The sequence below is a fragment of the Sinocyclocheilus anshuiensis genome, unplaced genomic scaffold (genome assembly GCF_001515605.1).
Source record: "Sinocyclocheilus anshuiensis isolate Anshui unplaced genomic scaffold, SAMN03320099.WGS_v1.1 scaffold1524, whole genome shotgun sequence".
Taxonomy (NCBI): Eukaryota; Metazoa; Chordata; class Actinopteri; order Cypriniformes; family Cyprinidae; genus Sinocyclocheilus; species Sinocyclocheilus anshuiensis.
This window is the reverse complement of record NW_015559670.1, coordinates 647,378-661,464: the sequence shown is the minus strand read 5'-3', so window position 1 is coordinate 661,464 and position 14,087 is coordinate 647,378. Positions and strand designations below refer to the sequence as shown.

At 34.4% G+C, this 14,087-nt stretch overlaps 1 protein-coding gene across 2 annotated transcripts in view; it reads left to right on the top strand.

The window, feature by feature from the left end:
* The first annotated feature begins 1,990 nt into the window (after positions 1 to 1,990).
* Positions 1,991 to 14,087, top strand: part of LOC107681627 (enhancer of filamentation 1-like) — a 30,063-nt gene continuing 17,966 nt past the window's right edge. For both annotated transcript variants that reach the window (XM_016477945.1, XM_016477946.1), the window contains exon 1: positions 1,991 to 2,171. In XM_016477945.1, coding sequence (XP_016333431.1) covers positions 2,160 to 2,171 — 12 coding nt within the window. In that variant the 5' untranslated portion in view covers positions 1,991 to 2,159. The remainder of the gene's footprint in view (positions 2,172 to 14,087) is intronic.

Sequence of the window (14,087 nt, the reverse complement as noted above, 5' to 3'; positions counted from 1 at the left end):
AAACGCACATAAACAGGCAGTCACACCCCGGCCTACTGCTAGATCAGGCCATCCAGGGCGTTTCCTCTCACCTCTTTGCTATCATCTTTTCTTTACTGTCAAGAGCTCTCTTAAACACACTGACACTCAGCCTACTGGTGAGTACACTACCGTTTTTATACCTGTTTTGTGTATAAGGTTGCGTGAGGTGTGTAGTGAATCTTTCTGGAAGCAGAGCATCTTTCGTACATTTGATTTCAGATGCACATATACCAAAAACAGCACATTTCATTTGAGAATCTGAACTCAAAAATTTCCTAGTTGTTTTAACTAAAGAGGTTTGTTAGAACCCCCTCAAAAAAGACAGCATAAAAGGGTTGTTTAGACATCAGAGTTGTCAAATCAGACTTATTATTATTAATATAGATATTAATATAAATAAAATCTAATATAAATAAAATTGTCTTCCCACAAATTATTACAGACGTTTGTGGCAAACTTTGTTTTAAATTTAAGATTGCTATGAAACATGTACAGTGAGACCTTAAATATATATTACATCTTATATTAGATATTTAAAATATATATTGGTGACATATCTTCTGACAAATAAGCAAGCAAACAAGCTACTCTGTTCATGACTTATGATCAACCTCAGTGCACATTTCACAACAGGAAACCACAATGAATGTAGTTTGTAGTTCAACTCTTAATTTTCTTAATCAGTCTCTTAAATGACATGACAAATTAAAAAGCAGCAAAAACAAAATGTTCTTAAGTGAGAATTTAAACAATCCAGTCAATAAAAGGTAATCTGGAACCATGCTAGTATTTAGGATTCTGATTAAATTCAAGAATGACTGGACAAAATAAACCAAAATCCTTCTTGCATCAATCCCAGGCAAAAATCATCATTTTGGAGCTTATGTAAAACTAGTCTCATTATTCTAGTGCCTGTGGTCATGGTTGGTATAGTCATCACTCATGTAATGCCTGCCTACAGTGATGCAAAAAAAGGGATGACTTAAAGTTTGACAAATAAACCAATTAAAGCTGTTTGACATCAAGGGCTAAAAGATCTTGATCAAAATCCCACATTAAGGTAACCTCAGGCAATAAACTTATATCCATTACTTCAGATCAAGCTTCTTTTTTTTTTTTTTTTTTTACGAATGCCATGTATAATCCAAATCAAATCAATCAACAGGGCTCCTACAGTCATGGACAACCTGGAAATACCAGGAAATGAAACGTTTATATAAGATTTTTAAAAAAATGCATACATTTATATAAAAAAATAACTAAAAATATAAAATAAATAAATAAATAATCGACCATTCATTTTAATTTAATTCATTTAAACTGTGTTTAAAATATAAAGAAAAAAACACGGGAATTTGAATATAAATATACCTTTTCTTGGTATGTTCATCTCTGATATAGGTCTGTTTCATTGGCAAAATAATTGCTCTTGTAATCTATTTTTAACAATCTTCATCCAGCGATCACAAACGACTGGGGGGGAAAAAATTATGTATATAAAACGTATGGAAACCTTGATTCTACAAACCTTGATTCTAGGGGTCTGGAGTAAAATTACTGACCAGGTGGCTCAAAATTAATCATAAACCACAGAAGTGTTTATCAAAGTTGTGTACAAACTGAAAAACAAAAGCCAAGATGCGTTTTGGTCAAAGTGTACGCATGTCTAGTCATCATTCAATATACCCTTTCCTTAATATCTAGAACAGTGAGCTCATACTATAATATGTGATTAACTGCGCTGTGTTATTTCCTTGGAAATGTCGACGCCGCCTTTTATGGCTTATAAAAAGTTTTCATTCTTTGAATTCCGCAGCGTCTAGTCCGCTGACTGTGGTGACATCACGATCCACGAGCGGAGCGTCCTCGCAACCGCTGACCAATGAGTGTGCGTTATGCAAATGAGCTCGCGCAGGTTCGCAGAGTAGTGCGCGCTCCTCCCTCTCGCGCTCAGATGAACTACAGACCCTCGAGCCCGCAGCGCATTTACCGTTATCACTCCGTTGCTGCGATACACAGTGAAAATGGGCAAAATGCGCGTCTAGTCTCGTTTAAACGCTAAAAGAAGAGTCTCTTCTGAGCCTGAACACGGATTTTGTTTCTTACTGGAGCTCCTGAAGAGCGGAGGACGCGTAAGAATGAAGTACAAAGTAAGTGACTCTCCATTCATGCGCGCTATTTCCGTAAACTACATCGGAACTCATCTGTTTACTAGAGTAAAACGTGTAGAATTTACATGTTTATCAAACTTAGAAGGGATTTCTATGACTTTTTAAAATGAAAGCGCAACTGCTCTGCAACTGTGATAGATTGATAGATAGATAGACAGACAATATGCAAAGAGGTATAACTTGTACATTGTGCATTATACTACCTTTATTTATATGTGCCATTATTGTGTGAATGTTTATTATACAGGGGCAAATTATGTAAATTCAATGGAGGATGTGCTTAAGCATCCTTCCCATTTAGAACCAATGCTATTTCACTAGTTAAATAGTCCTTAACTTGACAACCGGCTGGCTCCAGCTCTGAACAGCAGTAATTTGTGTGCGTAACCAACCATTCATTTATTGCATGGCTGGTATGATCCGAAAGCAAAGTGCAAATCACATAATTTATTACAACCATGACACAAAAGCACTCTTTGAGCTCTATTGTTGCCGGACTTATAATAAATGATGTGATTTACACTCTGCATTTTCAACTCAAGTTACTCTGAGCCACTTGAGGATATATGGGGCCATTCATTAGCCCAGGCTCCAGCCCCTTTTCCAATTTGAGCCTCACTGCGATTGTGTAATGTGTTGTTTTAAAGCAAACAGCATGCATTTTGTTCAGAGTAACAGGGTTGCTGCTATACTGGGTGTTCCTGGTGGAGACAGAAAATAAAACCACTCCAGGATTTTATGTGCATGTCCATGTTTGATTTGTGCATAGATTGCCCTTTACACTGGGACTGTTTTCTGAGAGTGGTTTTATAGACGTCATTCAAAAATGATGAATAGACTCATTAATGAACTCTATATCATATATACTTGTACTTATTTGATTGTTATTAACATCCAGTATTAAAAGAATCATTCACCTAGAAATTAAGTTTTTGTTACTAAAGTTTGATTTGATAGTTCTTTGTGTGACATACAGGCTGAAAATATGGCTTTAGAACATTTGGAATATAGTGCATGAGTCTTATCACTTTAATGATACTTTTATGGTGCTTATTTCATAATTTTATAGCTTGACAGCCTCAGACCCCATTCACTTTCATTATATAAAAAATTTACTTTTTAAGCAAAATGACCTTTTGTGTAAAACAGACAGTGATTTTAGCTGTCATCCTTTCAAACGTTTTCCCAGCTGATTTTGGGGCACTCAAAAGTATGCCTAAACTTTGGCCAAATCTGTACTTCCAATCCAAGTGCACATAGCGTGAGGGCAGCTTTTCATTCAGGAGAAACTTGGCCCTTGTGTGCGATTCCCTCACCATTTGCATAGTCTTTGAGGCCTTCAGCCCTTTGGGAAGATTTGCTTCCTACTTTGGTAGGAGGATCGAGCGGCTCTTCCTGAATGGAATGCTTTTGTCTGCTTCACACTATCTGGGGAATGTGGAGTACTTGGCAAGACACGGACTGTTAGCGCATATCAGATTGTTTGGATTCCTCTACAGTATGGCAATGAGCCTCTATTGCAATCTCTCTCAAATATGCTAAATAAAGCTGAATTTATTTGATTTATTTGCAAGAAAAAAATAATTAAAAAAATTTCAGAAGCCATTAGTCTTCAGTGTCACATGATGTTTTAAGAATCATTCAATGCTGATTTGGTGCTCAAAAAACACTTCTTATTGTCAGTGTTAAAAACAGTTATGCTGCTTAATTTTGTGGAATACAGTTTTTGCAGATTCTTTATTGAAAATTCAAAAGAACAATTTATTTGACAAAAAAAAAATTTTGTACACTCTAAAAAAATGCTGGGTTGTTTCAAATAACCCAGCTGTTAGGTTAAATTTTTACAATAAATGTTTAACCCAAAAGTTGGGTTAGTCCATATTTGACCCAAAGATGGGTTGAAACAACATTATAACAGTACAACATTGTAACATTATAAATGCCTAATAATATTTATTTTTAAAGAAAATATTCTTATTGACTTATCTATATAAAACATGTTTTTTATTAATTATTATAATATATTTTACAATATTTTTATATGTTATTTATATAAATAAAAAATAAGCACATAAATACATTAATTAATAAATAATACATATTTCTTAAAAATGCATGCCAATATAAAATCATTTTAGAAAAACATTATGCATTTATACCCTTTGATTTTGGAGTGAAATATGACCTATATTTTTCTTGGCAGTTTTTGTGAGTTTCACCCCGTAACTTCAGAGGAAGTTACATCAAAACAGATTCAATTTCCTTTTATCTCCAGTTGCCACAGAGAGATCCTTTGTTTTGCTGGCATTTCTGAAACTTTTAAAGCATCTTTGCCTCAGAGACTGGTTTACTTAGTGGAGGACCTTTACCGCAGGGTATTAGAGGGTCAGGACCGCAGGGGCGAACTGGTCACGCTGTTGTTGTTTCTGACGCAGAACAACTGATGTACATCACCCTGAGTGACACACAGGCTGTTTTCGGTTCCCGGTCTGATAACTAATCTGCCAAACCCAACAGAGTGGACAGACAGCTGACGGAATAACTAAGGCCATACTTCCTCAGTTTAACCTGTTTACTTCCACAAGGGCTCTTAAAAACCAAAGGTTTCTCAACTGGTTCTTTTGGGGTATCAAAGAAGTCCCTCACACAGTCCATGAGGTGAAGTACTGTTGTTAGTTAAACATTAAGTTCTCACCAGAGCCAGTTTTCCACCTTTGGAGCAGTGAAGACACTAAACAGACCTCATCTTTCAGTCACGTGGTCCACATCTTGACGTCACGCATCACAAAGGTCAGTCAGAACCCTGGCCTGTCGACGTCAGTTATGTTTTCCAGCAGGTGCGCAGGTGTGAGAAGATACATAAGACACAAATGAGCCTCAAACAAGCAGACCTGTATGGCCTCTTATTAGATTTCAGAGCTCATGTAGTCTGTTTTTAACAGACACAGGGATCTGGGAACAGTTTGAGACTGTTACGCCATAGATTTTCCTTCAGGAGCACACCGAAATGAGAGCCGACCCCTCCTTCTAAACACCCAGCCACACTCAAATGTCTGTACCCTGCTTTCCTGCTTTCTTTTCACTCTTATGTAACTGTGGCACAAATAGCCTGACAGGCACAAAGAACTGATTAGGTGAAGTAAACGTTCTGGGATTTAGTTTTTTTCTCTTTTCTCTCTAGGATGTAATCCAAGTCGAGGGTTTTGTTTGGAAATGTACATTGTTCTCAATGTGTCTGAGGGGAAAAAATAGGGGGTTGCCCCACTGAAATTAAAAGAAATGGGAAATACAAGGTAGAGAAAGAGTAAACGGTGATTTTGTGGTTTATTTTTGTGTGTTAGAAAGAGAAAATTGTAGTTACCATCAATGATTCCTATAGGACAGCAAAATCAAAGAAGATCTCTCTCATTCCTAGATTAAACGGAGACCACAAGAAAAATATTACTTAAGTCTCCTGATTCTGATTCTCAGAATTTCAAATGACCCTAGCAATCATACATGGTAACTTAATTTCCAATATGGAATTAAAACATTTTTTTTAAAGGTAATTGTAACTTTTTATCATTATCATCATTTTTTTTTTCATTTTTCTCTCACAACTGAAAGCTTATATCTGAGAATATTTTGAGTTTTTATGAGTTTATATCGGAATTTTCTTCTCAGAATTGTTTATATCTCACAATTGCTAGTTCTAAACTTACAATTTTAAGTTAAAATGACATCATTCAGATTTTTTTTTCATGATTCTGTATATATTAGAAGTTATACCTTGCAATTCTGAGTTTATATCTCAAAATTCTGACATTTTTTCCTCACAATTGTGAGTTAACATCTCATAATTCTGATGTTTTTCTTGCAATATGTTTATATCTCACAATTTTTTTTCTTCAAAATTGCAAGAAAACAATCAGAATTGTGAGATATAAATTGTGAGTGAACTTGCAATTTATTTTTTTATTCCAAAGGCGGAAATAAGCTTTCATATGTATCACATCTAGTGTTTCGGAAACATTTGCCCAAATAGTCAATCAAAAGTGAGAGTTCTTGATATGAAACATTTCTCATCGGATTTGTCCTAATTATACAGAAGACATAATTATATAGATAACCTAATTATCTAAACCATGCAATCCATATTAATTTTATAACTCTTTACTCTTACTATCAACAAAAATCTCGTTTGCATTATTTCTCTAGAATTTTAGCTAACGATGAGACAAGATTGATAATGTATCTGAGAACTCAAACTCAATGAAGTGCAATAACGTTTATGTTTAGGTGTGTGGGAAGTTATTATATGTAAAGGAACTCACTGAAAGGCCTTTCAATTTAAAATCACTTCTCGTTTAATGTTTGGAGAACATTAGAGTTTGAAGACTTCTGTGTGAGTGAGTGAATGTGTGTGTGTCTATATATTCATGTGTTTGGTCTGTGTGTGTGTGTGTAGGCCACATCGGGGTGGTATTGTGCATAAAGAACACTTCTCAGCAGGCATTCCACATTCCCCAGGGTAAGAACAAGGGCTATTCAGAGAGCAGGTCTCAACCAGCGCTCCACAGCACAGCTCTGCCCTGTTTGAAAGGCATGGACAAAGGAAAGAGATGATTCTGAAGGAGCCGAGAACCCTCCTACATATACGGACATGGGGGGTTGCAAAGATGCATCAAATAAGAAACTGTGAACCTTTCAGAACCGTAATCCGCATAGATGTTAAAGAGCACACATCCCCCAATATTCAGATTAGTGCTCGACCCATATGTAAGATTCAAAAGTTTATTCTTCAAGCCTGGATTTTGTGGTTATATTCATGCATCAGTGCATGAACACACAAATCTTCAGAATTCAGATCATCATTCTTCCAAAAACAAACTAAGAAAGCCAAGAGTTTGTCTGCCTCCAATAAAAGGTAAACTAGATTAGACTGATCCATTTGAAATAAGAAGGAGGATAGTTTGCCTTTTGTGGTGATTTAGACCGATTATCTAAAGTCAAAAGGTGGGATGGCAAACTGTCAGATATGAGGAACTTTGACAGCTGCAAACGAGGGAAGCAAATAAGGTTGACGTGATAGTGTGGGACTGTTTCCCTTGAACTTTGTGACTTCTCTTTACTTGTAGTCATCATCACTATTTAAAGACTGACCTTATTCTTCTGGAAAATTTTGAACGGATTTGTCATTCATTGTTAATTTTCAGTGTTTAATTTAGTTACTTTTTTATTTGCTAAAATATATGAATGTATTTTTATTTATTTTATTTTTTATTATTTATTTATTTGTATTTAAAAATGGCTGGAAAATAAGAAAAAATATATATTTTTGGCCTTTTTATATATATATAGTGTTAAGATCTTTTGTCATCTTTTGTCCTAGTCAATATATATATATATACACACACACACACACACACACATCATAAACTACATTTCTCTTTTAAAACATTTTTAAAATGACAATTTTTTAGCTTTGTGGGCTCACTGAATAAATAACAGGTGCTGTTTTTTTAGTGTTAGTCTTGTGACACACAGCGGTTTCTGAGGACATATGTTTTTCTGCTTCATTTAGACATGTCAGAGCGAAACAGGCTTGCCCTATTGACCCAAAATCCTTTGAAAGTAATTTACAGCAAGCTCATGCACTGCTTATCTGTGCCGGGCCACTACAGACTTTCACGAGAAGTGTGAAATTGAGATGACATTTCCCGCTCTTGAAGGGCCGCCCCTGCTGTGACATCATAAATCTATCACACATCCAAGTCGCTAGCTGGTTTGGGGGGATTATGTCTTAAACTGGATGAATGAACCCGATTACCTCTCTGTTCATTTACACTGCCTCCTTCAGTATTTGGAGGCCTGCTGGTGTAAAATATACTCTGTTCTTGCACATTAAGCAAACACTGCTTACAAATGCAGCATTATGCAATTTTTATTGCCAGCTGCTACCTAATGATTAAGTAACATTTCAACCAGTGAAATTTTAGTGTCATTGAGATACTGGGATAGTTTTTATTAGTTTGTTAAATTAGTTTTTATTTTTACATTTTCACTTTCATTTTTTTATTTAAAGTTTTAGTGATATTGATGTGTTTTTATCATTTTTGAGATAGTACTATAGTTTTTATTAATAGATGGTGAAATTATTTTATATTTCCATTTTTTATTTTAGTAAAATTTTTAGTAATTTTGTTGTGTGTCATATTTTCTTTAATATCTATATAGTTTTGAATAATTTATTTTAGTACACTAAGTTAAACTAAATGAAAATGAGAAATGTTTTGTTGGGAATAATCTGAAATAAAATAAAATACTGTAATCCTGATATCAACAAGACATTAGGGGCAAGGTCAAGTCAAGAGCTATAACAGTATATTTCTCTTATATATCTGCTGTATGTTTTGAAACTTTTTTATATTTAAAAAAAAAAAATATTTACATTTTCACATTATTTATTCATTTATTTATATATTAATTTTATTTATTTATTTATTTTATTATTATTATTCTTTTTTTTAGATGCCAAGCTGAAGACAAGCTTCAAGCTGAAGGTAGAAAACTTTCTAGTTACAACAAGGCTTGTAATGATAGAATAAAAAAGCCAAATAAGACTGCCTGTGGTTTCTTTAATAAGCAGTTACAATGTAAAATTAACATTTTATTGCACTGATTATATGTGTAAATGTCATTACGCCCCACCTACAACAATCTGGGTCTTGTTTTCAGCAATGATGCTGAAAGGTTGCCAGTTTTTGGCCACCACAAGTCTTATTTTGTCCATGCCTACAGCATTTGAATACCAAAACTAACCGTAGATTTGTGCAAATGCTCAGAAATGTTTGTGTGGTTTAAAGGTGTTAAAGGAAAAGCCTGCGCTGTATGATTAGAGTCTTTGAGGTTGCCATGTTGGCTGGGCTGTGTTTGTTAGGTGGTTGGTGGGCGGGTTTTTTTGCTGGTGTTGTAAGTCATGTTGTCGGCTTTAGTGTGGGCGATCACTGATTCACAGTACTGAGGAAAAGGGAGGGATAACTAATAACCTCACTCCACCAATGAAATGAGACAACACTTTTTTGTGTCTCCTTCCAGCCTTTTATTGATTGGTAAAATGCAAAGAGAAACATGGCACGACCACTGTAACATAGTCAAAATATGTGTCACTATGAAATCAGCCCCCTGGTGGGAGTTTCCAGAGTGTCAGCGTTCAAACCACCAGATTTAAAGCTGATTTTACTCTCATGCACGTGCTTGTGATCATTCTGCAGCTACAGATCAATTTGTTGCATTTGTTTTATACTCTTCAGGTCATTGCATTGTCATGAGCTGCTGTTTGCAGCAGTCTACCTGAAGTTTCGGTATTTTAGTGCCAGAATTGTTAAATATTTTGTTTATTGTCAGTTGAATCTCACAAAACCAGTCAAGAACATGTCCAGGTCATATTCACCCCAAAATTAAAAGAAATAAATTAGAAATTATGTTTTGCTTAATGAAAATTAAGTCTGTTAATTGTTTATATTAAGATGTTTTGTATTATTTTCATAACAATTAAGCACATTTCCCCTCAATTCTCATTAACATAATCAAATGTTTATATATCACTGTAAAAAATTTAGTAATGAAATCACCATTAATAATAATGATAAAAATACCTGCATCATGCTAATGAAAATTTGGATATGAAATGCTCTTAATTATATTATTATGTAATTTTACCAAAAAAAAAATTATTTTATTTTATTTAATTTTTCAGGATGAAATGTGACCTGTTTTGTTGAAATTCACCATGTCAGTATTTGCAGAGACTGAATTCAATGTTTTGCTCCAGTGATATTAGCTACATGCTATATGACAAATGAAAAAAACTTTAATTCACAATGTGTTACGTAACATTTTCTGAAAAGATCCCCAATCTCTTTGATGCATGTTCTAGCTTCTAGTTGTTCATGTGTAACTTACTGTATGTTAGAGAGCATTGATTGAGCACTCCATTGTGTTTTGGCTTGGGGCATGAAATTATCGATCTCGTTTTGCTGCTATTATTGTCATCGTCTGTTTGCTAAAGGCAGTTTAATTGCAAGTAAACTCACATGCAACTATCTTTTCTGCCAAAGCATGACGTATTGCATTAAGGTGTCAAGACATACAAACTAGCTCAAGAATTATCTAAAGTAAGCACAACCCTTCCTAGCCAGTCCCTCGAACGTCCTGTTCATTCGACAGAGCCAAACTCTCGTTCACTCAGCGCAACGGCCAAGTTGAGTCATCAGGTCTGTATTAGAATCATTATGGTAATTATCTTCTATATTTACTCGAGTGAAATGAGGGTAAAAGGTCCTGGTTCACCAGTCCTACCCACACCACCCTCCCTCCAGGGGAACGTTAAAGTGAGCTGGCCTTAATTCTCACACCACTCCATTTCACTGGAGGAACACACCACTTTTCGCAAGGTAGAGGGTTTGCTTATTAGCCGAGACCATTTAATGATCTTTGTTTGCACAGTGCTTTTTTGCACCCTGAGGGTTTAGATTTCTGCAGTGTTTTGGTGACTTTGGCAGCGTTGTTGGGGGAATTTTTCACTAGTGTGTTTTTTGACGTGCTCATTTACTTACGTACATAATCAGCCTTGATGATTTTACTGGGGCAAAGCCAAAAACCACCCAATGAGAGTGTACTTAAGAAGTAGGGAGGCTCTACCATACGTTAGTAATTTTTGTTGCGCAATGGTTTCAAGTTCTGTGCTGGTTAGCACATATTCCTCAACATACAGGGTTTACTATACAAACACAAAGCTGCTAGCCACAAAAAAAAAAAAAACATTTTTGTTTAGGACTGGATGAGCCCTGAATTTTCAGAAAGTCTCTAAACATAGAGATGATGTAAAGGCGTTGCTCCAGGTGTGGATACCAGAAGCTAAAACTTGGCTAAATGAAATTCAACTTGCATTTCATCCAGTTTATAATGTAAGCATTCAGTTTTTTATGATGTAAATGTAAATAACGATGAAATTTAAGAATATATGTTTATTACAATGTGTATGTCTCCCTCGCTCATCGTTATAACATATAACCTTAATTATATCAAATTACGCATTATATCGGCCATCTTGCTCATTGAATATGTATCATTGGTAGATTTGAATTTAATTTCAGTTTGATCATTTAAATTGAACAAGTCTGAATATCTTTATCCTGAATCAATGTTGTTTTAGTATCATTGTAATACTATTATAGTTGTTATTAATAATTTGAATGTTTTTATTTTTAATTTTTCAGTTTTAATTTTAAATTTTAGTCAGTTGTATTTTTGTTGTTAATTTTTATTAGGATTTTTTAGTTTAGTTTGGTTAACAATTTTTCATGGTTTTAGTTTAAGTTAACTATAATAACCCTTTCCTGAATTTGTGGTCTACATTGTGAATTCGAAGTGTTGCACCAATTGGCACCACCTAGACAACTACGGTGAGAACCATTTGCTGGGCAAACCTGGACACATCTGGTTCTTTCCATGTAAAACACCACTGTTTTATAAGATGGCCAAACCGTTCATGAGTACATGAAATACCCTACATCATGTAGCTTTACAGCTCAATTACAGACCACTTTCAGGAAGTTGTTTCAACACTGAAGTGTTGGGGCTTCCCAGACCATCAGGGCAGGTAATGTCTAACACTTGTGTGTAGTGGGACAAGAATACACCACTGATTAGACCACTTTATGATGCTCTGCATCCAAAGAGGCTAACATTAGCATTAGTGTGAAATCCAGATAAACCTGTGGTTTATATGCATGCACTGAACAAATGTTTGAAAAAATTAAACCTTAAAAAAATCTAATCAAAGTTACCGGTACTGCATTGACTTATCTCTATTTGTTTAAGTCTGTTGCCATCCATTGAGTCATCACAATAAAGGACTGCAATTTTTATGTTGGATGTAGATAACACATAGTTTCTGCCACAGTAATCTCTGAAGTGTAAGGTATTGATGGCTAGTTTAGGGTGGTCTTACAGATCAGAGTTCGTTGTAAGATGCACGTCAATTGTTTGTGAAATGTAGTACTTCTTCCTAAAGTGTTGCACTGTAGTTGTAGCGAAGCGAATTTCTTCCTTTTGCACGGAAACTTTGCACAAGAGGAAACATGTATTGCCGTGATAGTGAATGCTTTGAATGGAATATTTCCAGATCAGTTCTGCTTACAGACTTCACTTTGCGTGTGTGTGTGTGTGGAGGTGAGAATACCAAAAATGGCTTGAATGATTAATTTGCTTTATCTACACACCATCACATACATTTTTGACACTTTGCTGCTTCTTAGTATTAATCTTCTGAGTAAAAACTTCTTAGTGATGTTTGCTAAGGCTGTTGAGAATACCATGGCTGATAATAAGCATTAGAGCTTTTTCAAAGTGTTATTAAGTGTTATTAATTTCATGACATTCAATGAAGCACCAGTTTAAAGTTTGGACACTCTACAACTAAATTTGGAAATAAAATGAAGTGGTTAAGTGATTCAACTTAAGATTTTCTCATGCCTTGTTTGTTTCCTTTTCAGTGAATTCTTTTTGTATTATTTTTGAGCAAATAAGCCCTAAACGGGCTGAATGCTCAGAGTTGAACACAAAACGCTCCTATTAGACAATGGTGACCCTAAAGGTCATGTTCTTAAGCTCACTGTATTAGCGTGTCGTGGTTTTCTCGGCAGGGGTTGTTGTCATTCCCTAATGCGGGTGACCGAGGCTATGAATGTGAGACAATAGCCATGCGACCAGACGCCCAATCACAGATAATGATGCTGCTCAAACAGGAAGGTTCACGTGGGAACCGGTTTACTTAGCATTGTGGGAAAGCAGACGAAGGCACACAAAGTCAGCTAAGACAGAACTCAAGGAAAAGCTGATAGACACACTGTTCAAAGTGAAGATAATGTTTGTAGGATCGTTTGTGTTTGGCCCATGGGAGCATTAGTGATAGACTGATATGTTGGCCAAGATAAAGCCATATCAGTCAACCATTAAATTACATCCCAAATTACCTTAGAACTGAATTTTTACATTTCCAAATAAAGGCATCTTGGAGTGGAACTGAAGCTTAAAAATCTAATTGTAATCAATATCTGTCCTAAATATTTACAGTTGTGCTGTATGATTGCCATATTCATATGGGACTTCAAAATGATATTAACCATGTAAAGCCTGACATATGAAATAATAGCCAGAAAAAAACTGAAATGGAACTGTTTATGGAATCTTTAGACAAAATATTTTTAAAAAGTGTTGTATAAATGAGTGTATCAAATATGGTACAGTAGGCTTCACTGGGTTAAGCTATTATAATTATGAAAAAAATCCATTGTGAAATTTAATAAATACAAATGCCTCTAAATTACATGCATTTTCTGCATTTTTTAATTTTTTTTATTATAAGTAATTCAACATATTTTATTTTGAAAATTAATTACTTATCATATAAAATAAAATATTAAATATTATAACAAATATTTTATATATATATATATATATATATATATATATATATGATTTATTTATATTTTAAATACTTTTCTTTCCTGATTTGTAGATAGCTACATAGATTTTAGGTAAAATATAATTAAAATACACTAGACCTGTGGAATATTTTTTTCTAAAAGTTTATGGAATCTTTAGACAAAATATTTTTAAAAAGTGTTGTATAAATGAGTGTATCAAATATGGTACAGTAGGCTTCACTGGGTTAAGCTATTATAATTATGAAAAAAATCCATTGTGAAATTTAATAAATACAAATGCCTCTAAATTACATGCATTTTCTGCATTTTTTAATTTTTTTTATTATAAGTAATTCAACATATTTTATTTTGAAAATTAATTACTTATCATATAAAATAAAATATTAAATATTATAACAAATAT